Source organism: Peromyscus maniculatus, chromosome 20, assembly GCF_049852395.1.
Source record: "Peromyscus maniculatus bairdii isolate BWxNUB_F1_BW_parent chromosome 20, HU_Pman_BW_mat_3.1, whole genome shotgun sequence".
NCBI lineage: Eukaryota > Metazoa > Chordata > Mammalia > Rodentia > Cricetidae > Peromyscus > Peromyscus maniculatus.
Window position 1 is genome coordinate 43,042,962 of NC_134871.1, and position 24,093 is coordinate 43,067,054.

General features: G+C 40.4%; 1 protein-coding gene across 29 annotated transcripts in view; it reads right to left on the minus strand.

Moving 5' to 3' along the window:
* Positions 1-24,093, minus strand: part of Ptk2 (protein tyrosine kinase 2) — a 221,218-nt gene that overhangs the window by 150,810 nt on the left and 46,315 nt on the right. For 5 of the 29 annotated variants that reach the window (XM_076556041.1, XM_076556030.1, XM_076556031.1 and 2 more), the window contains exon 1: positions 4,591-4,835. The exons of 17 other annotated variants lie outside the window; for them this stretch is intronic. In XM_076556041.1, coding sequence (XP_076412156.1) covers positions 4,591-4,690 — 100 coding nt within the window. In that variant the 5' untranslated portion in view covers positions 4,691-4,835. Of the gene's footprint in view, positions 1-4,590; positions 4,902-24,093 lie in introns of those variants that run through there. 7 more of the 29 variants (XM_076556046.1, XM_076556032.1, XM_042265011.2 and 4 more) reach the window with 4 other exon arrangements.

The following is a 24,093-nucleotide window of genomic DNA, read 5'->3' on the forward strand; positions in this document are numbered from 1 at the left end:
TCCTCAACATTACATTTTCTGGTGTTCTCTTCTCCCCCCTGAAACTGTACACTTTGTCTTTCTCTTTGCCCTGCTTGCTTTTTTTTTTTTTTTCCACTATAGAGCTGCATAAGAGTGATCACTAATAACCAAGTGACACACACAGTGCTAGGCGGTCTTGAAATCTCCTGTCAATACCATTAATCCAAAATTCTTCAAGTTAGCCTTTGGCAGACTTTTTTTGAACAAGGGCAGAAAGCAGCCACATTCTTTACCAAAATATCTCAAGAATGGTCTTGTGATCGGCCACTTACTAATATTTTTCCCCTTTAAAATCTCTTGATCTAGGCCCCAATGGGACACATCACCCTCAGTACCACTATCTTCCATGCTGCTACTTTGATGGCCCAATAAAGACTGCTTAGTTCAACTACTTTTCTAGTACAAAGTCCCAATAGTCTTTCTAGTCCAAAGTCTTTCATATTCCTCCAAACCACAAGATCAGGTCTGTCATAGCAATACTCCACTCTGGTACCAACTTCATCCTTAGTCACTGTTCTATTGCTATGAAAAGACATGACCAAGATAACTCTTTTTTGTTGTCGTTGTTTTGTTTTTGTTTTTTGTTTGTTTTGTTTTTCGAGACTGAGTTTCTCTGTATAGCTTTGCGCCTTTCCTACAACTCACTCTGTAGCCCAGGCTGGCCTTGAACTCACAGAATGAGTTCTGCCTCTGCCTCCCGAATGCTGGGACTAAAGGCGTGCACCACCACCACCCGGCCCAATGTAACTCTTAAAAGAGAAAGCACTTTACTAGAGGCTTGCTGCAATTTCAGAGTTAGTCTGTTATTATGGTGGGGAGCATGGTAGCAGACATAGTGCTAGAGAAGTAGCTGAGTGCATTACATCCTGATCCAGATCCACAGGCAGTGGGCAGAGAGAGAAGGACACTGGGTCTGGCATGTGCCACTGAAACTTCAAAGCCTATTCCTCCAACAATGGGGACATATACTCCAACAAGTCCTCATCTCTTAATCCTTCTCAACAGTGCACCAACTTGGAACTAAGCATTCAAATATATGAGTTTATGGGGGGGAGGGGTCTTATTCAACCACTACAGTTGGATTAACCCTCAAAACTTTATTTTTATATATCTCAGACTGGGGTATATACCTTACTGCTTCAGCATTATCCTAGCACCTTCATGACATGGATTCAACCCTCCACACTATCAAAAACCATATTTTTTCAAACACCATAATAGATCACATTGTGATCAACAGAGGTAGAAAAATATTTGACAAAATTTAACATCTTTCTCACTATAAACAAAAAAAAAAAAACCCAAAACTATGAAATAAAGAACTAAAGGGAAACTTTTTCAATTAGTTAATAATAATAATAATAATGATTTAAAATACAGATAAAACTAAAGCTAACACTTTTAACACTGAACACTTTCTTCCTGAAATCAAAACAAAGACACTTCCTCCCACCATTTCCCCACAGTCAAAACAAATACTGATAATGAGCCAGAGGAGAGAATGAGATGAAGACATGCTAATGCCTACTACAATATTATGGTGAGGGGCTGCTGATATGTTCACAACAGAAAAGAGGAGGGAGGGCACAACACAGTTTTCCTGTTAAGATATCAGAGGCAACATCCACCTGCTTACTCCATCAGAAAGGACAGAGCTGTGTTTCCTAGGGGAAGACTACTCAGAATAAAATGATGAACTTGTTGTGCATGGAAAGGAAAGTCAAAGAGGCATGAGAAAGTGTGTGGGAACTCAGTGTATACTAAGACAGGGAAGGTTTGGGATAGCTAAGAGTTCCATCTCTGAGCCGGGCGGTGGTGGCGCACGCCTTTAATCCCAGCACTCGGGAGGCAGAGCCAGGCGGATCTCTGTGAGTTCGAGGCCAGCCTGGGCTACCAAGTGAGTTCCAGGAAAGGCGCAAAGCTACACAGAGAAACCCTGTCTCGAAAAACCAAAAAAAAAAAAAAAAAAAAAAAAAAAGAGTTCCATCTCTGAAAGGTAACTGAAGTTATGCATAATACAACTGTACATACCAAGAAGTATTGCCATTCTAGCGTAGGAGAGAAGGAAAGATGTACTGCACATATGGACAGATGGATAAACACATAAAATTTAAAATTTGTATGCAGAGTAAGTGTGACTTCAACCTCATAAATCAGAAGTACATAAAATCTCTATTACTGGGGGGAAAATTAAAGAAACCAGAAAACATACATTTTCCTAACAATCAAACCTCTGATGTCACTATTGTAAGTTGCCAGTCTTTTTCCAAAATGATGGAACAATGTAAAACTGATAATTAGAAAACCCAAGTAGGGTTTCCCCACCCAATATTTTGCAACCTCATGTTCTGAGAACATTTACACTCAGTATTCTTAATTAATACATACTTATACCTAGGAAATCATAATGTAGGTACATATCTTTTAAATATTTTTAAACGTAATCTTCTTGGGTGATTCTTCACACCAAATTCAACAATACCTTAAACTATTAAAGAACAGATCCCCGAGTATTAAGGGTACCTTGAAGATCTACTTCAAAGTATACAAATATAGGTCTGTTCTATTTTTAGCCTGTCCTGGTAATAATCTTATGTCTTTTTAAAACTGGGACACTGCTATGTTTTGAGGTTAATGTGACTAGTTGGATCAAATGCATGGTTTAGAATGTCCATTTGCAGGTCAAGATTTGTATATTCTTTGGATCTGAGCTTTTAACTTTATCTACATACTATAATTGTTATACTCAAAATAACCAAGTCAGCTAATTACTACACACTGGCATCTTTGTTCTTAACATGAACAGTATTAACAAGCATGGGGACAGGTCTCCCTCCTGCCTTCTTGTCCTAATGCAAGAAAGTAAAACAAGCAGTCATGGAGAAAATTTAAAGCAGCTGCACTAGGCAATCACTGCAAAGGCATATGCTCAGCTGAGAGGGCAAGATGACAAGCTCCCCACTTGGACCACCAGAGCAAAACTATCCAAGAGAGGAGGAGGTAGCTGGCTCTGCATGTAGAGATAAAGCCCACTGTGTCCCTTAATGTGCCCCATTTCCCATCCTCTGCTTTAAAAGCTCTGCTCCCCTCACCTAGTCTGTCATCTACCGAAAGGTACATTTTAATTAAAAAAATCAGCTATTAGTATTTTCTCTAATAGTCTGTAAGCACTTAAAAAGGAGGTTGCTTTGATCAGTTTCTTTGTGGTGAGCCAAAACATTACTATATCTTTTCTGTCAAAAGTTCTCATTTCTAAGGCCAATTTAAGTAGGAAATGTAGTTGCTAACTATTCAACACCCCGTTGGTATAAGTCTGTAGCTCTTGGCTAGCTACAGTCTGTGAGGTAACCTAGATGGCTTTACTGCAGATGCTAAGCTCCATCATATTATGGAGATGGCATTCTGTATACAACCTACAAAGCTTCAGGAAGGCTGAACTCCACCTCAATTATGTTCATTTGCATTACATGGTCCTCATGCCACAAAACTACAATAGTAAGAAATCAATGTCCTTTACAATTTGAGAGCTTCAATTTAACTGGACAAAATCTTTACTTTGAGTACCTATGTAATAAAAGTGATGGGTGCTTTATTCAGATACCGTCATACTAAAACAGATCAAATACTGCAAGTTTTAGTGCAAAAAGCCTACAAAGGAATGAATAAGTAATAAAGACAACTCAATCAATGAAAAATAATCTTGAAAACTGAAGTGTGATGCTAACACATCCTAGTCTAGAGGTACTAATAGCTTTAGCCTAAAAATTAAACTGAATAAGCCTGTAGTTCATTCATCGAAGTGTAGCTAAGTAGATTAGCATAGTACCTAAATACATCTCACATAGCAACAACAGTTTTATAAAATCCTTCATTAAGTATGTTAATGGCTTAAATATTCACCACCATGTACAGCAAAGCAACTTCTAGTTGAATTTGTCTGTCTTGAGTTACGCATTAATTTTACAGCTTCTTTAACTTAACTATGCTTTCTAAATGCTGCCTTGAATGCTGGAATGAAAATGTCCTACTTCATATTTATACTGCTACATAAATACAAATTCTCACACTAAAGTAGAAAATTCTTCACTCACAGTATTTTTGACCTGTGGTAATAATCTCAAAATAACAGAGCTTCAAGTTAAATACATAATGCATATAGACAATAAAGAAAACCCATTTTAAAACAACTAAGCCCACATTACCCTTTTCTCCTCTGGTCCTATAGTTAAAACTAATCATTCTGTTCTTTAAAAGTCTCTATGGCACATAATAGATAATGGTGTCCTGAGTAAAATGAAAAGGCCAAAATACATGACTTACACACAGGACAAGCACAGAAAAATGGTTTAGATCGCTTAAGAGCAGTTCCATACAAACGTTTCATTTTCTACTTGCAAAGCCACCTAACTGGTTTTATGCACCAGCTGTAAACCTATACCACATCTTTTTTTCCCTCAAATGTAGCTGTAACTCTAAGTTCTGAAAGAACTATTATCTAGCTTTTTTTTTATAGTACAAAACCATGAACTGACAAAAGCACACACTAAACAGATCTTTAAGTTGTTATACCTTTAGCCCAACACACTGGAAATGGACTACAGCCGCTTTTCTCCATACAGATGGCACCTGTAGGTCTCAGGGCCTCTTGGCCTGCCCGCTCCAACAACATACACCCAATCCTATCAAGATCAAGCCAGGAGTCCGCACACAAAGTCCCAGTTCATCGCTCGGACAGTATTTGCTTGGATCCAAAGCAAGACTAAGCTTCCCCTGCGCTCCTTTTCAGAGCCTGAAGCAAGGTTTGAGAGGTGCTCCTTCTGTAATAGTTTCCAGCAGCTCCACGGTGGCCTCTCAGTTACTGAATCTTCTGCTTCCGCAATCTGAAACACAGACCGTCCTGGCCAGATTATGCCACTGAACAGAATAAAACCAGCTAGTCATGCGACCCCATGGGTCTGTGTTTCTAGATTCATTCAGGGAGAGGGAGAAAGGGGAGGAGAAAAGAAGTCCTGGAGCCAGCACCTTATGAATATGCTAATCCCGCCCTTCTGTTCACTTCATCTGGCCGACTTCTGTTTACAAAATGACAGCCGACTCTAAAACTGAGTAAGCTGGAAATCCAGTCTGACCCAGATCAACTGTCCGTAGATGGTTCCTAAACAATTCCTGTCTTCAGAATCACGCCTTTGGCACTTTACCAGCCTAATTCTGGTCCTAGACTAAAAATAATTAACAAAATAAATTTTGAAAAAATACCATGCTCAAAATAAAAATCAAATGTGGGGGTGACCCATATGAGCCCAAATACTCCAGAGGTAAAATATTTTCCTTCATTGATACTTTCCCAATACACCTATAAATACACATAGACTATCTAGAAAACATAAACCAGAATTTAAGGTAGCCAATTTATTTTAAAATATGCTTAAAGCATAATGAGGGATACAAGATTTCTTTTTCTAGCTTCAAAATATGAGTACAATCTCATACTCAAGTAGGACAGAAACTACTTTTACAATCTCCATCAGCACTGTTTTTTTAAAAAAAAAATGCAAAACTACTTACTTTTTCCATTCAGACTGAGAGTCAAGGTCATGACAAAAATCAAGCTCTCTGAACACATTACATGTAAGAATCAGAACAGCAGGTAAGGAGTTCCTGGTACCTTGTCCTCTGATCATTTGTAGTACACACTGAAGCTCCACAGTTCTAGCTTGCCTAGTATGTGGGTCCCTTCAGTCACACAATCCCACAAACACTGGTGGTGTGTGTAAATGGTCCAAGTTTTTCTATTAATTCTATTCTATTAATTCACTAACTTGTGAAAACAGGAGCTGAACAAATTCTTAGAACAATAAGCATGTTTGTACCCAGCAATATCCAGGACGGTTTTCTTCTACCTGTGATAATACATGCTTTTGACTTCAGGCTCCACTCAGACTCTAATAGCTGCCAGGGCTCCAGTGGCCATTCCTGAGCCCCGCTGAAAACACATTATTCCCAGGCATGAACTAAGAAGAAAGAAAGAACTGCAGAAAAACATTGTAAGCAGGCTGGAAGAACAGAAGAAGCTGGCAAACAGAGCCACCAGATCAAAAAGGATATCCTGGGCCACTAAAGAGGAGGAAGGATCATGGAGGACTGACTATTGCCATCCTGGAAAAAGCAAGCACACCAAGCAAGACCACCATCTACTTCACTGCATAAGCATGGCTTGGAGTTTAACTTGAGCCATCACTAAAAGCTGCACAAGTCATCCAAGCCATGGGTGAGTATACTGGAAACTCAAGACTTTCAGAATGCACCACCACCATTACGAGCTACTTCTACTGCTAGACTACACACTGCACCCACTGCACCTAACTTCAAAACACCTACTGAGCTAGAGCAGCACTACTGCACAGCCTCCACCATGAGGACAGTGACACCAGAGACGAGGCCCTGCCAAGAGGGAGGGCCCTCATGCTCAACTGTGATCCAGGTACTCTGAGTCACCCACCTAATCCAGGAAGCATTTTGTTTTGTTTTGTTTTGGTTTTGGTTTTTCGAGACAGGGTTTCTCTGTGTAGTCTTGGTGCCTGTCCTGGAACTCACTCTGTAGACCAGGCTGACCTCGAACTCACTGAGATTCACTTGAATCAAGAATGCTGGGATTAAAGGCATGCGCGCCACCACCGCCCAGGAAGCATTTTTTTAGCCTAACTTAATAACTGCCTCAGGACTCCCAGAGCAGAATAAAGAGTGGTCCAACATAGTTCAATGGTAGAGTGTTGTCCTGCATGTGTGAGGTCCTGGGTTCAATTCCCAGTAACCAACTTACTAACTAACTAAAACAGATAAAGCTAGGTATGGTAACACATGCCTGTAATCCCAGCACTCGGGAGGCTGAGGCAGGAGGACTGTCTTGAATTCAAGGCCAACCTGGACTAGAGTGAGCGTCTGTCTTAAAACAACAAACCAAGGTGGATGGGTGAATATAAAAAAGATACATTATATACTTGTATAAAAATGTCGTGATTTCTTTAAAAAAAAAAAAAAAAGTGGTCCAAGCAAGGAATGAGAGATTGGAGCTAAGGCACTGGTGGTGGAAGGGATAAATACAACCCTGCAAGAAGGGACTAGGAAGAAAGGGCAGGGTGAACCCAGTTTCTGGTTTTAATCCATGGATGGGGCTCTCTCTGCACCCTCCCACTATATTTATTCAGTGTCCAAATATCCCCCACCTCTTAATGTGTAAGTTTTTTAAGGGGCGGAAAAGTTGGATATAAAAGATGATTAATTTCAACTTTCAGCAGAAACAAGTACTCACTAGAACTGAGGCAGTAGTTACAGAAACCTGAGAAACAAACCACTGGCCCACTAGGAGCCATGGGGCCAGATCATAGCTGGAAATCAGTGGTGGGGGGCCAGGGAGGATGTACCACCAGCAATCAAAAGGACTACCTGAACCTTTTCTAAAAACTGTAGTTATAGACAAGCACAGTGTTATAAATCTTTAATCCCAATACTTAAGAGACAGAAGCAGAAGGATCTGAGTTTGAGTCCAGCCTGGTCTACACAGAGATCCTGTCTCAAAAATCAAACAAAAGCCTATAGTTATAATCAAAATAATAGCCTTAGTCTATGAGACAATCCCAAGAGATAACTGCATCCTCATTTTGAGGATTCAGAGGGGTCAAGCAGCTTGCCTAGCAGGAGGAACGGGGTGAGAAGGAGATGATTACTTTTGTATGGTACTTGTTAAATATTAAAAACAAATTATGCTTTCAAATTCCTAACCCACGCTGGGCAGTGATAGCACACCCTTTAATCTCAGCACTTGGGAAGCAGAGGTAGGCAGATCTCTATGAGTTCAAAACAGCCTGGTCTACAGAGTGAGTTCCAGGACAGCCAGGACTACACAGTGCAACTATTTGTTGGGGGTGGGAGGGAGTACAGAATCCTAACCCAGTAACATCTTTTTAAAAGAACAGATACAGACCATAATGAAATCTAAGTGAAAACATTAAGAAGTTCGCTGTTCTCTATCTTGTGAAATATACATGGTCAGCATTCACGAAAAATTCTGCGATGTTCCAATTAAATGTTTGGTATTAGCATAATTAAATGAAACTCTGATAAATACTACTTCACAAGTAAACCCATTCAATTAAAATTTATAAGAAAGATAGTTACTATTTGTAGAAACCCCAAGCCCTCATCCCTAGTCACTCCTGCTTTCTTGCTTCAAAGTGATCTGTCAGAACACTCACTACTACCTTCAGAACATAACCAGTGTCTATGCACTTCTCACGTCCTACTGCCCACATTCTGGCCCAGGCTCCTGCAGGACTATAGCTTTAGCCTCCAATCTGCTTCATTGTATTACACCCTAAACCCAGCAGCTGCTGATGCTCTCAAAAGAGCAAACACATCATTTACTCCTCTGTTTGAATCTCATCAACAATTTCCCAATTTTCCTAAGATTGTCAACCAACATTCTTAGCAGAGTCTATAAAGCTCTGTGTAATACAGCTTCCCTGCCCACACCCTAATCTCACACTTATCTGTTGGTCCTCCTTAACAGTAACCACTTCACTGACCTTCCTGATGCTCTCTACCCATCCCAGCACCTCTGCACTACCTGTCCCTCCATGTGAAATGACCTTGCCTCCGTTATTACAGCCATGCCCTTCCCCAAGTCTTGCTCAGATGTCACCTACTACCAATGTGTCCTGTCCTGAGCACTACATCTGAAACAATGTGGCCTATCTACTTTTGCATTTCCCCACATGGTTTACTTATACATCATTTATTTCTCAGTTGTCCCCACTACATGTAAGCTCTGTGACAGGAGGTAAAGGTGTCTATTCTAGCACAATCTCCAGCATCTTACTATAATAGCTACCACAGAGGTGTGGAAGCCATGATCCACCTAGCCTCCATTTGCCTCAAGACAGTAAGAAGATGGCAAAAGAAATTTATGTTTTCTTCCCCAGGCCACAGAAAAGGTGTATATACAGTAATGGTATGTTCTGACTCCATCCTGGATACCATGTCACCTCCAGGCCCCACTGGTCAGAGGCTTAACAGTTACAGAGTGAATATGAAAAAGAAAAAGCAACAGAGAGCCTAGGAAAAACTGCAGACTGTCTATATCCCAGCTACACAATAAACCACACGTGCAGTGCTCTAATATTCCTCCTAAACTCCCACTGCTCAAGTACCAACTGCAAAATTAAACTGAAAAAACGATGAGGATAGTAAACAATGCTATGAGCAAGATCAGTATGCAGAAAGGTAACTCTAGAACCCTCCAAATGCTATGCACAATCTGTCCAACCTGGCCTGCAAGTCACTGGAAATCAACTATTTTTTTTAAAGAGTGATTAATTTTAATTAAGTGTGTACAGGTTTTCACCGACTCCAGAAGAAAGTATCAGATCCCCTGCAGGTGGAGTTACGAGCAGTTGTGAGCCATCTGATGTGGATGCTGGGAAGTGAACCCAGGTCTGTAAAAACAGGATGTGTTCTTAGCCACTGCACTTTCTTTCTAGCCATCCACATTCTCTCTAGCCCCGAATAAACTGTTTGTTTGTTTGTTTGTTTTTGACACAGGGTTTCTCTGTGTAGCTTTGCGCCTTTCCTGGAACTCACCCTGTAGCCCAGGCTGGCCTCGAACTCACAGAGATTTGCCTGGGTCTGCCTCCTGAGTGCTGGGATTAAAGGTGTGTGCCACCACTGCCCGGCTCCAAATAAACTTTGTCACAAATGAAATGCTTATAAATGTCAACAAAAATACGTCATAAAAATAAAAAATTGGTTGTCATGGGCTGGAGAGATGGCTAAGATGTTGAGAGCACTGACTGCTCTTCCAGAGGCCCTGAGTTCAATTCTCAGCAAGTGCATGGTGGCTCACAACCATCTGTAATGAAATCTATTTAATGAGCAGTTTTTGTTCCTGCTCTAAGAAAACAAAACTATAGTATAGATGTAAAGACCTGAACAGTCCATTGAAAACTATGCACTGTCATATGTAGTGGAGAAACTATGTAGTATACGACAGGATAAGACCCTAAACTCAGAAACTGCAACATATCTATAGATGCTCTAAAACAAAAGTTTTTCCTTATACCGACCATATATCAAAGAGCAATCAAGCAGTTATTTAAATGTTAACATTGCTCAGAGCAAGTTTAGAGCTCTGACTGCACTGGAATGCACATAACCACACCCTTTTTTTTTTTTTTTTTTTTTTTTTTTTTTGATTTTTCGAGATAGGGTTTCTCTGTAGCTTTGGAGCCTGTCCTGGTCTAGCTCTGTAGACCAGGCTGGCCTTGAACTCACAGAGATTCACCTGCCTCTGTCTCCTGAGAGCTGAGATTACAGGAGTGCGCCACCACCACCCGGCTTGTTTTTTTTAATTCATTAGTTAAGCATTATTAACGTGTGTGAATGACGTACATGTGCAGGTGCACAGGTGCCAAGTCACACATATAGACAACAAAGACTGTTTTTTTCCTTCCATCTTTACATGGGTCTGGGGGTCCAACTCAGGTTGCCATGCTTCCAAAGCAAGTGCCATCCTTTACCTGCTGAGCCATCTTGCCAGGCCACCATAAGATTTTTATCCTACAAATCCAGTTAATCCAGAGTTTGATCTCTCTTCCTGCTTAGCAAACACTGCAACTGTGATGTTCCAAGTCAGGAAATGGAAGCACTGAGAACCAGAGACTGTAAAAGTAGGAAAATCTCCTTTGCCATTAGGACAACTATACAGTAAGTAGCTCAAGGCCTGATGGGACCCAACCATTCTCAGCAACTGACCCTCATCCTCTGGTTTCAAGCTGCCAGCACCATTCTGCACAGGTGCATGCATCAAACGAGGCACAGAACAGCTTCTCTCCTCCCAAGCACAGCTACCCTGAAGCTGATGGCCTTGATTCTTTCCCTTCTGCTTTGTCATGATGCTATTATCTACAGATGACTCCAACTCACCAAGAAATTTAGAGTAACTTGTCCAATTCTACATGAAAATTTTATTCATTAAAAGATAGGAATGGGAGGGGAAACTGTGGTAGGGCTGTAAAATAAATGAATAAATTTAATTAATAAAAATAAATTAAAAAAAGTTATTGGGAGCTGGGAGTGGTGGTGCACACCTTTAATCTTAGAACTCAGGAGACAGAGGACCCCCCATCTTGGGGGGGGGGAATTATTGGAACTAATCTAAGTTCTTATATTTACATATCAACTTTAGAGTCAGTTTATTAATTCCAACATTATTCAGTAAAATTTTGACTGGCATTTTGAACTGAAATAAAGAAATGTCAAGTCTGAATTAAAAAAAATAAAAGAAGATGGGGGTGGTTAGAAAGAATTTAGCAGTTAAGCTCTTGCTCAGTTCTCAGTACCCATGTTGGGCAGCTCACAATTTCCTATAACTCCAGTTCTGGGGGAACTAATGCTCTCTTCTGTCCTCCATGGGTACTCCCACATATGCGACACACACTCAGACACAGATACACACATACACACACACAAATAATAATTAATAATAATAATCCTTAGCATCTGCAAGGTTCTGAGTTCACTCTCCAGCACCAACCACCAAAATAAACCAACAAATAAACAAAAATTTACAAAATTTATTGTCTATATATGCTAATTCACTAATATTTTTAGCTTTCACATAAAACATGTTTAGCCAACTTAAGGCCAAACTACTTTATTAAAAAATCCAGTTTTTATTTTTAGCAAAGTCGACATTTTTCACATATTCATCATGCTACTCTTCAGTCTCAAATTCTGCTCTATTTAATATAAATATTGTTACCTAAATGTTCTGGTCATTTCTGTTTTTCTAGATATATTGTCTTCTTCTTTTTCTCTTATGTTTTCAAGCCATGTGATTGTAGGCCTCTCTATAAGCAGCATACAGCTTGGCATCCAGAAGTTCTTTCACTGAGGTGTTAACCTGTTCACATTCATCATTATGCTTTGGTCTTTCAAACCTTTTGACTTTAAATGTTTCTTGGTAGTCTCTATTGTTTATTACCTAGATTATATTTGTGTTTCTTTTCTTTTCTTTTTCTGGTAATGTGAAAGGTACAACAGAGATGATGCTCAATGTAATGGTGTTAATTTACTGTTTTAAAAAGTAAAAATGGGGGGTTGGGGATTTAGCTCAGTGGTAGAGCACTTGCCTAGCAAGCACAAGGCCCTGGGTCCAGTCCTTAGCTCCGGAAAATTTAAAAACAAAAAAAAAGTAAAAATGGAGTTGGATGTGGTAGTACCTGCTTATAATCCTAGTATTTGGGAATGGTGACAGGGGGCTTAGAATTTCATGACTAGTCTTGGCTACACAGTGAGTCTGAGGCTGGCTTGGGCTATATGAGACCCCCATCTTACACCATAAAATAATAAAAATTGGATTGACACATATTAGCTCTGAAGGTTAATCTTTAAAAAGGGGTCAAAACAAAAAAAGCCAAAAAACCCAGAAGCACTGTTGGAGTAAGCATTGGTTGTCACAAGAAGTCTACTCTAAAAGGCAAAAACTCATTTGATTTAAAACTGTTGACATTTTTATGTTTAAAAAAAAGTGCTATATATCAGGCTTCTTAAAATTTTCCTACTTAGGTCTCCTTTTCATCCAATAAATTTTTACATGACCCCAGGTAAACAGATGGATAAGATGGTATGCAAGCCAAATGTTATCATAAAGAAATGTGTTTTGAAGCATTTTTGGTAGACCATATAATTGAAATAATAATAATAAAACCTGTTTTAAAAATTAAAGGAGCTGAGGCTATGACTCAGTAAAGTGCTTGCACCTGAATTAGATCCAGAACCCATGTGAAAAAAGCCAGGCACGGTGGCACACACTTGTAATCCCAGCACTGGAGAGACCAAGACTCTCAGGCTGACTGGCCAGCCTACTTGATGAATTCCAGACCAATGAGAGACCCTGTCTTTTTTTCTTACTTTAGCACACTAGGAATCTATTAATGCTTTCATCAGGTCAAAGACCAATACCTACTTCTGAAAATGCTCTCACAGATATACCTGAAACAGGTTCAATAACCCCCCTAGGCATTTTTTTTTTAATTGAGACAGGGTCTCACTATGTAGCTCTGGATGGTCTGGAACTCAATGTGCAGACTAAGCTGGCCTCCAAGTCACTTGCCTCTGGAGTGCTGGGATTAAAGGCATGGGCTACCATACCTAGCTGCCTAATAAAATCTCTTAATCCAGGTAAGTTGACAATCAAGATTGTCACAATGTATAAACCTTGAGGACATGCTAAGTAAAGTAAGCCAAAAAGACAGATACTGTAAAACTCCAAATGTGTGAATTATTTTAGAGGGTCAAACTCATAAAGACAAAAGGCAGAATGGTGTTGAGAAGGAATTTAGGCATGGACAAAATGGAAGTTGTTGGCTAGGAAATTTTCAAAATGAAAGAATTCTGGCAATATGTTCACAAAAATGAAAAGTGCTTAGTATAGTAAACTGTAAACTCAAAACCTGTTAAAACTGGACCAATGAAATGGCTCCGCATATAAACGCAGTTGCCATCCAATAATGCAAACCAGATCATCTGAGTTCAATCTCCAGAAACCAAGTAAAGTTGTAAAAGGACAACATGGACTTGAAAAGCTGTCTTCTGCTGTGTTCCATGGCACACACACCCCATATACAAATCATACATACACACAGTAATCACAATGTGGACTTTTTAAAATTTGGTAAAATTTATGCTTTGGGAGTTGTTTGTTCTAAGACAGGATGTCACTTACAGAGAGCAGGCTGGACTGGAACTGAAAATCCTCCAGCATCAGATTCCCTTGTACTGAGATAAAAGGAATAAACCACTGTACTTCATTTTTAATTTTTATAACAATTTTGACTTTTGTTTTTATTGTTTGCATGAGGCAATATCTCAGGTAACTCTGGTTAGTCTTGAACTCACCAGTAGTTGAGGATGACCTTGAACTTCTGAGACTCCTGTATATATGTACCACATCAGTTTTATGGGGCTTTATGTATACTATGAGAGCAAGCACTCTACCAACTAGGCTACATACATCCTCAGCCCCAACAATTTTTAAAACATTATACAATGTTAAACAATAAAACATTTTATAAGGGTAATTTTTGCTTATATTTTTACCAAGCCTACAAATAATGAGAAGTTCTGAGATAGTTAGGACCAATACTAAGAGGATGAAGCAGAAAAGGAGACCATGACCAGAGGATTAATATTGCAAAAATTGTTATAATACCAAAAGGGATCTACAGAGTCAAAGAAACCCTTCAAAATTCTAGTAATATCGTCACAGAAAATAGGAAAAAGGGCAGGGAGATGGCTCAGGGAGTAAAATATGATGGCCCAGGTCATCTGTAATCCAGCAGAATGGGGGGGCAGAAACAGGAAGATCCAGGGATGGCTGGCTGTGGTCAGCCTATCCAGGAGTAAGCAGCCAACACCAGCAGAAAAACAGCAGCAGAAACGAGAAACCTTGTCTCAACAAGGTAGAAGATGAGAACCCACTGTAAAAATGTCCTCTGATCTCTGCATGAGTTTGACACACACACACTCTCTTTCTCAAAAAAAAAAAAAAAAAAATACAAATAGCCAAAGCAATTCTGAGCAAAATGAGCAATGATGATGGTATTACAATATTTGATTTCAAATAATATTACAGAGCCATAATAGCAAACAACAGCACAGTACAGGCACAAAAACCAACATGGATATTAAGGAAAAATATCAGACCTAGAAATAAACCCATGCAAGTCAGCTGATTTTTGACAAACATAACAAAAATAAAAGTTGGAGAAAATACAGCTTCTTCAGCAAGTGGTACAAGGAAAACTAAATAACTACATATTTAAGACTGGAGCTAGATTGATATTTCACCCTATGGGGGAGAAAACACCTACAGATGCAGCCTAGGGAAGGGCTTTCTGAAAAGCACTCCAATAGCCCAGGAAATGACAACTATAGCTGACAATGGTATTGCATCAAACTAAAAGGCATCGTAAAGAAACAACCAAGTAAAGAGAAGGTCTGAAGAATGGGAGACAAACTTTGCCAGCTAGTCATCCAACAGTGGATAAATGTCCAGGAAATATAAAGTAAAAGGTTAAACACCAAAAGAACAAATAATCCAAACAACAAAATAGACAAATGAATTAACCAAATATTTTTTGAAATATAAATAGTCAATGAATAATCAACATTCTTACCCAACAAGGAAATGCAAATTAAAATTACAATGAGATTCCATCCAATCAAAATAGGTGTCACTAAGAAGACAGCATAAACACTGACCATGATATAAACTAATGCAGCTACTGTGGAAATAACTATAGAGAATTAAGAAAATAAAGCAACCATACAATCCAGTTATAACATTCCTGAACTGAAGTTAGCATAGCACGTTTACTATAGTATTAGTCACAAAGCCATGTTATACAACCAGCCTAGATACCCATGAAGAAATGGATAAAGAAAATATGGGAGATATACATAACAATTTTATTTGTCATACAGAAAAAGAGAAGTATATAACTTGCCAAGAAAACGGATAGAACTGGAAATCATCATATAAAGCAAAACATGCCAGACTAAGGGGAAAGAAAATACTACATTTCCTCTCAGACACAGAATCTATATTTAAAATTAGACTTTTGAGGACAATGAAGACTGTTTGAGAGGAGGGAGAGGTTCAGCAAGAGGGAGCAAGAAAAGAATAAAGATGAGGTCAAGAGACATGATCAAAGCCCATGAGATGCACCCAGAAAATGTTAGTGAAACTCATCATTTGGTACAATGACCATGTGCTAATCAAGAGAATGGGAGTGACAGACCATGGTCAGGTACTAAGGACTCAGTGGCAACACAGCACTGTACACAGTAAAGTATGTCTACATTTTAGATTCTTGAATCCTCTAACAAACTATAGGATACTTACTAACACAACACTGCTGAGGTTTAGGAAGGAAAGGAACTACAAGATCAGACTCTGTGGAAGTAGAAAAGTCATGGGACACCAAAGCCCAAATCATCTCTTGTCCCACTACCACCTTAAAACTCAAAGGTACATTTAGCAACTGGGTTCAAAACTGGACCCCAAACTCCACAACACAAAAAATGAATGACAGTAACTCCTTTGGTGACAAGCTTCCAAAAACTTAAGTTTTTCTCCACAGTTAAACTCATTAGCATCTATCAACTGCCTCTGGTGGCACAGGCTGTAACCACAGTACAGGAAAAGCTGAGAGGATTATGAGCTTGAGGCCAGCCTGACCTGTCCCAAGAAAAAAATGGCATGTAGATTTCATAATTATTTTGAAAATTAAATAACACTATTAACATAAAGAGCTTTGAGAGTTCCTGGCACCTAATAATGGCTATTGTCCCTTCAAGCATCCTGCTGTGTGCTTCTTCTGTGTTTGTGCAAAGAACTAAGAAGTAGAGAACACAAAAGAACTAGGCCAAAAAAAGTTCACAGCTCACAAAAAGCAGAAATCAAAGTGCCCATGGTCCTAGAATGTGGGAGGCAGAGATCCCCTCAACTGGTGCCCAAGGTTTACGGGTTTGATCCTCAGAGAGATTAAGAAAATTCTTTTTTTTTTTTTTTTTTTTTTTTTTTTTTTTGAGCCTGTCCTGGAACTCATTCTGTAGACCAGGCTGGCCTCGAACTCACAAGTGCTGGGATTAAAAGCATGCACCACCACTGCCCGGTCGAAAATTTTTCTTTTAAATAGAAGTGGAAGATAGAATTCGGTTCTCTTACCCAAGGAGTTGTGACTGTCAGAGTGAAGTACCATGGATTCGTCTCAGTCCTCTGAAGCAAAGCTTCAATTAAATTAAAGGTGTTTGTTAAGATCCAGAGGATCAAAATACTCAGAGCAACAGCTCTGCAAATTTGTACAAGCAACTGTAAAATCCAATCCTTGATTTCCTAAACAAAGAGCCACTGATATTGAAAACTGGAAGCACATAGGAGCTAATGTAAAAAGAGCCCATGAAAGGGATGTCATGGTTTGAAAGAAAATGGCCCCCAAAGGGAGTGGTACTATCAGGAGGTGTGGCCTTGTTTGAGAAAGTCTGTCATTGTGGAGGCTGGCTTTGAGGTCTCATATATGTTCAAGATACTGCCTAGTGTCTTAGTCTACTTCCTGCAGCCTGCAAGATATAAGACTCTCAGCTACTGCTCCAGTACCATGTCTGCCTGAACACTACCATGTCACTGTAAGTGAGACACCTTAATTATATGTTTTCCTTTACAAGAGTTGCCATGGTCATGGTATCTCTTTACAGTAATAGAAACCTTAACTAAGTCAGGGGGGATAGGGCTGCAGAGATGGCTCAGCAGTTAAATTTGACTTCCAGAAATTACATGGCTGCTTACAACCATCTGTAGATGGTTCTGATACCCTCTTCTGGCATAAAGGTATACATGCAGATTGAGCACTAGAAGGAAGGAAAGGAGGGAACGAGGGAGGGAGGGAGCTACTGTTTCTGGGATTATCATTTCATAATTGCTTACTACAGCTAGCACAGTGGACACCCTGGCAGCAAAAATAGCTACCACAGTTAGTTAATCTTTCATTCTATTGGGCATGATAAATTTAATTCAGTAGTTATATACATTTCAATTGGCTCTGAAAATTATAAATTTATAAACTCAAGTTCCATTTGCTTTTGGGATACCATCTTACCAGGACTCCAATTTTCAGTAAGGCTCGTTAAGGAAGGGAATGGCTCAGTTGCCTTTAGCCTACTGGCTATGGGTGGGATAGGACCTCTGTTGGTCTTTTCTGTGTCGAACACACAGATTGCAAGCCCAGTGCCACTTTGGCAGCAGTTAACTCTGCAGCTCACACACGATTGAGCCTGTATGATAATGAGTATTCAGAGACGGGTAATTCCTGGGGGGCACTCACCAACCTAAGACAGAGAGAGCGCCTGTGCGGCCTGGGCAGGCGGCTCCATGATGGGTAAGGTGACCTGCTGACGTCCATGCAACCTAAGTCAGAAGCTCGTTTTTTAGTAAAAGGGGGACCTGTAGGGTCCTGGCCCCCGTTTTGGGTAACTGTTGCCTTGCTTGCTGACCTTGACCTTGATATCCTCCCTATGCTAATTCCTTGCTGGGTTCCACCCTCCTGAATGCTTAAGGGAAGTTCCTTGTCTGTGTATCCTGTATAATGGGCGTTAACAGCTTAGATGCAAGATTGTAAAACATCCTAGCAAACTTCTGCCCTCTGTGGTTCTTCCATTGTGCTGTAGGCCTGTATTTAAGACCTCTTCCCTCCTTCAATAAACAGCATTCGGCATTAAATTTAAAAAAATAGAAAATAAAAAATAAAGCTACTATGAACATAAAAAAAAAGGGAAGGAAGGAGAGGGAGAGGGGGAGGGGGAGGGGGAGGGGGAGGGGGGGAGGGGGAGGGGAGGGGAGGGGAGGGGAGGGGAGGGGAGGGGAGGGGAGGGGAGGGGAGGGGAGGGGAGGGGAGGGGAGGGGAGGGGAGGGGAGGGGAGGGGAGGGGAGGGGGGGGGCCCTTTCTACTGCCCTGCCATGGCCCTTTCCAGAAAGGAGTCTGAGGCCTGAGTTTGGCTGGGCAGCAGGTACTGCAGACCTCTCAGCCCAACCCTCCCTTCCCCAACCCTCACCCCACCCCCAATCACAGCATGAGTACCAAGGCTAGGCTGCTCTAGAGCTTAGTTTTCTGTTTGCCCTCACAGCTGTAATGGCCCAGTATAGATTGATCAATGGCCCCTTTGTGAGCTAAAGTAAAACAGGACCAGCAACTAGGACATATAGAACCTTCAGGTAGTCCTTAGAACTCCTCTATTTTGTAATTCATAAAAGGGCAAAAAATAAATTTTGGCTGTTACATGATCTCAGGGATATAAATGCTACTATGAAAACAATGGGGGGGGGGAGGCCTCCAGTCAGTGCTGTACAATCCTACTATCATTCCTCAAGAACATTTCATTATTACACTTGACTTAAAAGACTGTGTTTTCTTTATTCCTTTTCATCCTGATGCTGGCCAGCTAAAGATGAATTTGCTAGACAGGCTGAAGAGACTGGAAATAGCTACAGTGGTCAAGACCCCCAACCCTCAAGAGACTAGGAAAAGCTATGAGGTAGATATGAGTCTTCAAAAACCAAACTCTGCTGTTTAAAATTTCCCATGCATTTTGAAGATTCCCAAATCTTATGTAAATGGTCAGGGGTTTAAAATCTTTAAAAGTTAATGACCGGAGCCGGAGCAGGGCAGTGGTGGCTCATGCCTTTAATCCCAGCACTTGGGAGGCAGAGGCAGGCGGATCTCTGTGAGTTCAAGGCCAGCCTTGTCTACAAAGCAAGTTAGTTCCAGGACAGCCAGGACTCTGTTACACAGAGAAACCCTGTGTCTAAAAACAAAACAAAACAAAACAAAAGTTAATGACCATTGTTAAATAAGTAGGTTTTGTTTGCTTTTAGTTTTGTGCTTGCCCTTAGTCTGACATAAATGATCAGACTCTGGCAAGGAAGGAAGTTAGAGGAGGCTCACGAGAGCCTGTCCTCTATGGAAGACATATTTTACACAGTATTCCAAACTTCTAGTGCATAATTAGTAGTGGGTGGTTCTCACATCAGCTTGACATCTGGAACTATGGCTGTCTATCTGAGGCCTTCTTTGTTTTCAAGTGTGTAGAGACCTGTGCACTACAGGAGTGCATAGTGCCCCTCCCCAACTAGTCAGCTGCAGAATACTACCCCAACCCTAAATACCATTGTGTCATATCTGGAACTTGACTTTGTCAAACAGCTCTTTATACATTTTCTTTCTAGGACTCCCATCACAACTAAAAACTGGTAATGGGCCTACTTATACTAGTGTGGTGGTATTGTGTTCCCCAAAATATTGTGCACCCTAATAAACTTATCTGGGGTCAAAGAACAGAACAGCCACTAGATACATGGCTAGAAAACGGTGGCACTCACACCTTTAATCCTAGCATTCCAGAAGCAGAATTCCCTCTGGATCTCTGTGAGTTCAAGGCCACATTGAAAACAGCCAGGCGTGGTGACACACGCCTTTAATCCCAAGAAGTAAGCCTTTAATCCCAGGGAGTGATGGCAGAAAGCAACAAGATATATAAGGCGTGAAGACCAGAAACTAGAAGTTTTTGGCTGGGTAAGCTTTTAGGCTTTTGAGCAGCAGTTCAGCTGAGATTCATTCCGGATTAGGACACAGAGGCTTCCAGTCTGAGGAAACAGGATCAGCTGAGGAATTGGTGAAGTGAGGAAGCTGTGGCTTGTTCTGCTTCTCTGATCTTCCTGCATTCACCCCAATAACTGGCCTCAGGTTTGATTTTACTAATAAGAACTTTTAAGATTCATGCTAGCAAATGACTTAAGGAATTTTGCAATTTAAGGAATATTAATCATCTTATTGGAATCCCTTCCAATCCACAGAGTCAAGCAACTGTGGAATGACACCAAATATTCAAATGGCAAAATTTTAAAAATAAAAACAGGGTATATATCCCCATCTAAATCCCCACATACTAGGCTACATTTAGCCATGCCCTTTTTTTTTCTTACTTTCTTTCTTTCTTCTTTTTTTTTTTTCACTTTAAAGGATGCTTCTACTGCCCAACAGCCTTTTCTCCCTAAAGGAGACAGTCTAAAGTGTATGTTAAATGGAAAGGCTGAGAAATTAATAAATAGAAAGGCCCTAGTGTTTTTCTAACATCAGGGTGAGGTTATGCTTTTATCTTTCCAGAAAACGAATGAAGTTCCAGAGGGCTCCCACTCTGATGTATCCGATTAAGACAGCATTCCAAAGTCCACTGGACAAATCAAATGTCTGAAACAGACAACAAACCCATCAAGAGGAGACGTCCCAAGAATAAGCTAATGACTTAGGGAAACAACAAGGACATAATATATGTCTTTTTATATATATAAAGTATGTAAAATACATAAAAAATGATGCTGTTATGTCTACTGACTACATGTTAATTCTCAGCTTGTCAATACAGAATCCAAATGCTTTTTATTGGGGGATAAAAGGCACACCCAGTAAATAGGAGATGGTAAGGTATTGTTTTACCATGCTAAGCATTGTTTTAAGGCTTTTTTATTACCAGTCCCAGGAATGATTACTGAAATACAAAGAAAAGTTCAAAAATGTCCTGTACAATTATAAAACTACTAATATTACAACAAAAATATGAGTAGATACTAGTCAAGAGATAGGTGAATTAACAACCAATTGTAACCAGGCAGTGGTGGTGCATGCCTTTAATCCCAGCACTTGGGAGGCAGAGTCAGGCAGATCTCTGTGAGTTGGAGAACAGCCTGGTCTACGGAGTGAGATCCAGGACAGGCACCAAAACTACACAGAGAAACCCTGTTTCAAAAAAAAAACAACAAAAAAAAAATTGTATAAAACAGCTATTAGATTATTTGCTGCTTAAGAATAATCTTAGTCAACAATTTGGCAAGTGTTGCTTTAGTGTGTCAGATTTTCCACCATACTATCAATGGTCAAAGTAAGGTTCTGTATAAAGAGATAAAAAAATCTCTTTTTTTAAATTTATTTATTTTTATGTGCATTGGTGTTTTGCCTGCATCTATGTCCATGTGAGGATACCAGATCCCCTGGAACTGGAGCTACAGACAGTTGTGAGCTGCTATATGGGTGCTGGGAATTGAACCCAGGTCCTTTGGAAGAACAGCCAATGCTCTTAAGCACTGAGCCACCTCTCCAGCCCCAAGATAAAAATCTTTCAAGTGACCTTTGAATGGCCATCATGGTTAAGATGGCTTTTCCCTTTCCTTAGTCCTCTGTTGGTTATTCTTATAATTCTATTATGGTTGCCATGCAGACAATGCATTCAACTTTGATCTCTATTACAGCCACAATTTTCTAAGAAAGAAAGAAAGAAAGGAAGGAAGGAAGGAAGGAAGGAAGGAAGGAAGGAAGGAAGGAAGGAAGGAAGGAAGGAAGGAAGGAAGGAAGGAAGGAAGGAAGGAAGGAAGGAAGGAAGGAAGAAAGAAAGGAGCCAGGCAAAACTATACAGAGAAACCCTGTCTCGAAAAACCAAAAAAATAAAAAATAAAAATAAAAATAAAATAAAATAAAAAGGGAGATATGAGGAACAGAGGTTCTTGTGCTCACAGAATACACCAGATCCTCCCCCAGACCCTTACTGTGAGCTTTTCAATCAATAGAACTTGTTTGGTTTTTTAGGGGGGAGGGCTCGAGACAGGATTTCTGACTGCAGATGACACAGAAACAGAAACAGAAACAAACAGACACACACACACACACACACACACACACACACACACACACACACACAAACACGCCTAAAAGCTTGATTTTGGTTTTTTTCTGCAAGACAGAGTTTCTCAGTGTAGTTATGGCTGGGCTGGAACTTGCTCTGTAAACCAGGCTGGCCTCAAGCTAAGAGATCTGCATGCCTCTGCCTCCTGAGTGCTGAGACTAAAGGTGTGTGCCACCACGCCCTGATACACACACACACACACACACACACACACACACACACACACACACACACACACACACCTAAAACTATTTTAAAAAGCTTCTAAAGAAAAGTGATGAACTTCTAGTTTTAAAAAACTAAATAAAATCCCAGACAAAACCTGGAAAACAAATTTAACAAATAAAATGCATGTATTTAAAATAACAGTGTGGTGGTATTGTGTTCCCAAAATACTGTGCACCCTAATAAACTTATCTGGGGTCAGAGAACAGAACAGCCACTAGATACAGAGGCTACAAAATGGTGGCACTCACACCTTTAATCCTAGCATTCCAGAGGCAGAAATCCCTCTGGAACTCTGAGTTCAAGGCCACATTGGAAACAGCCAGGCATGGTGACACATGCCTTTAATCCCAAGAAGTGATGGCTGAAAGCAGAAAGGTATTTAAGGCATGAGGACCAGGAACTAGAGCTGGTTAAGCTTTTAGGCTTTTGAGCAACAGTTCAGCTGAGATTCACTCTGGATGAGGACTCAGAGGCTTCCAGCCTGAGGAAAAAGGAACTGGCAAGATGAGGTGGCTGTGGCTTGTTCTGCTTCTCTTATCTTCCTGCATTCACCCCAACACCTGGCTCCAGGTTTTATTTTATTAATAAGACCATTTAAGATTCATGCTACATAACAGGGACTGGAGAGACGGTTCAGAGGTTAACAGCACTGACTGCTCTTCCAGAGGTCCTAAGTTCAATTCCCAGCAACCACATGGTGGCTCACAACCATCTGTAATGAAATCTGGTGCCCTCTTCTGGCATGCAGGCATATATTCTGTATACATAATTTAAAAAAAAAAAAAAGACCATTAAAAAATAATAATAGCCAGTAGGTGGTGGTGGTGGTGGTGGTGGTGGTGGTGGTGGTGGTGGTGGTGGTGGTGGTGGTGCACACCTTTAATCCTAGTACTCAGGAGGCAGAGCCAGGCAGATCTCTGTGAGTTCCAGGACAGCCTGGTCTACAGAGAGAGATCCAGAACAGACACCAAAACCACACAGAGAAACGCTGTCTCGGAAAAAAAAAATTAAAATAATAATAATAATAACAGGACTTAGTTGGATGGTGGCAGCTCACACCTTTAATCCCAGCACTCAGGAGGCAGAAATATGCGGATCTCTGAATTTGAGGCCAGGCTGATCTACAGAGTGAGATCCAGAACAGCCAAGGCTACAGAGAGGAAACTGTCGGGGGGGGGGGGGGGGGGGGGGGGGGGGACACACCAAATAAGTAGAAAATAACAACAACAACAACAAGGCTGGAGAGATAAAAGCAATTAGTGTTCTAGAAGACCCAAGTTCAGATCCCAACACCTAAGTCAGGTGGCTCACAAGCACCTGTAATTCCAGCTTCAGTGTGAACTGGTCCCTCTGGCCTCCAGGTACCAGTACTCATATGGTCACATTCACATGCAGAAACACACACAATAAAAAAGAAAATAAAAGCCACTATTTGTTATACAGGAACAAAGTTTTAGTTAGTCAAGAAAAAAGATGTAGATACAATTCCTAAAGAAACTA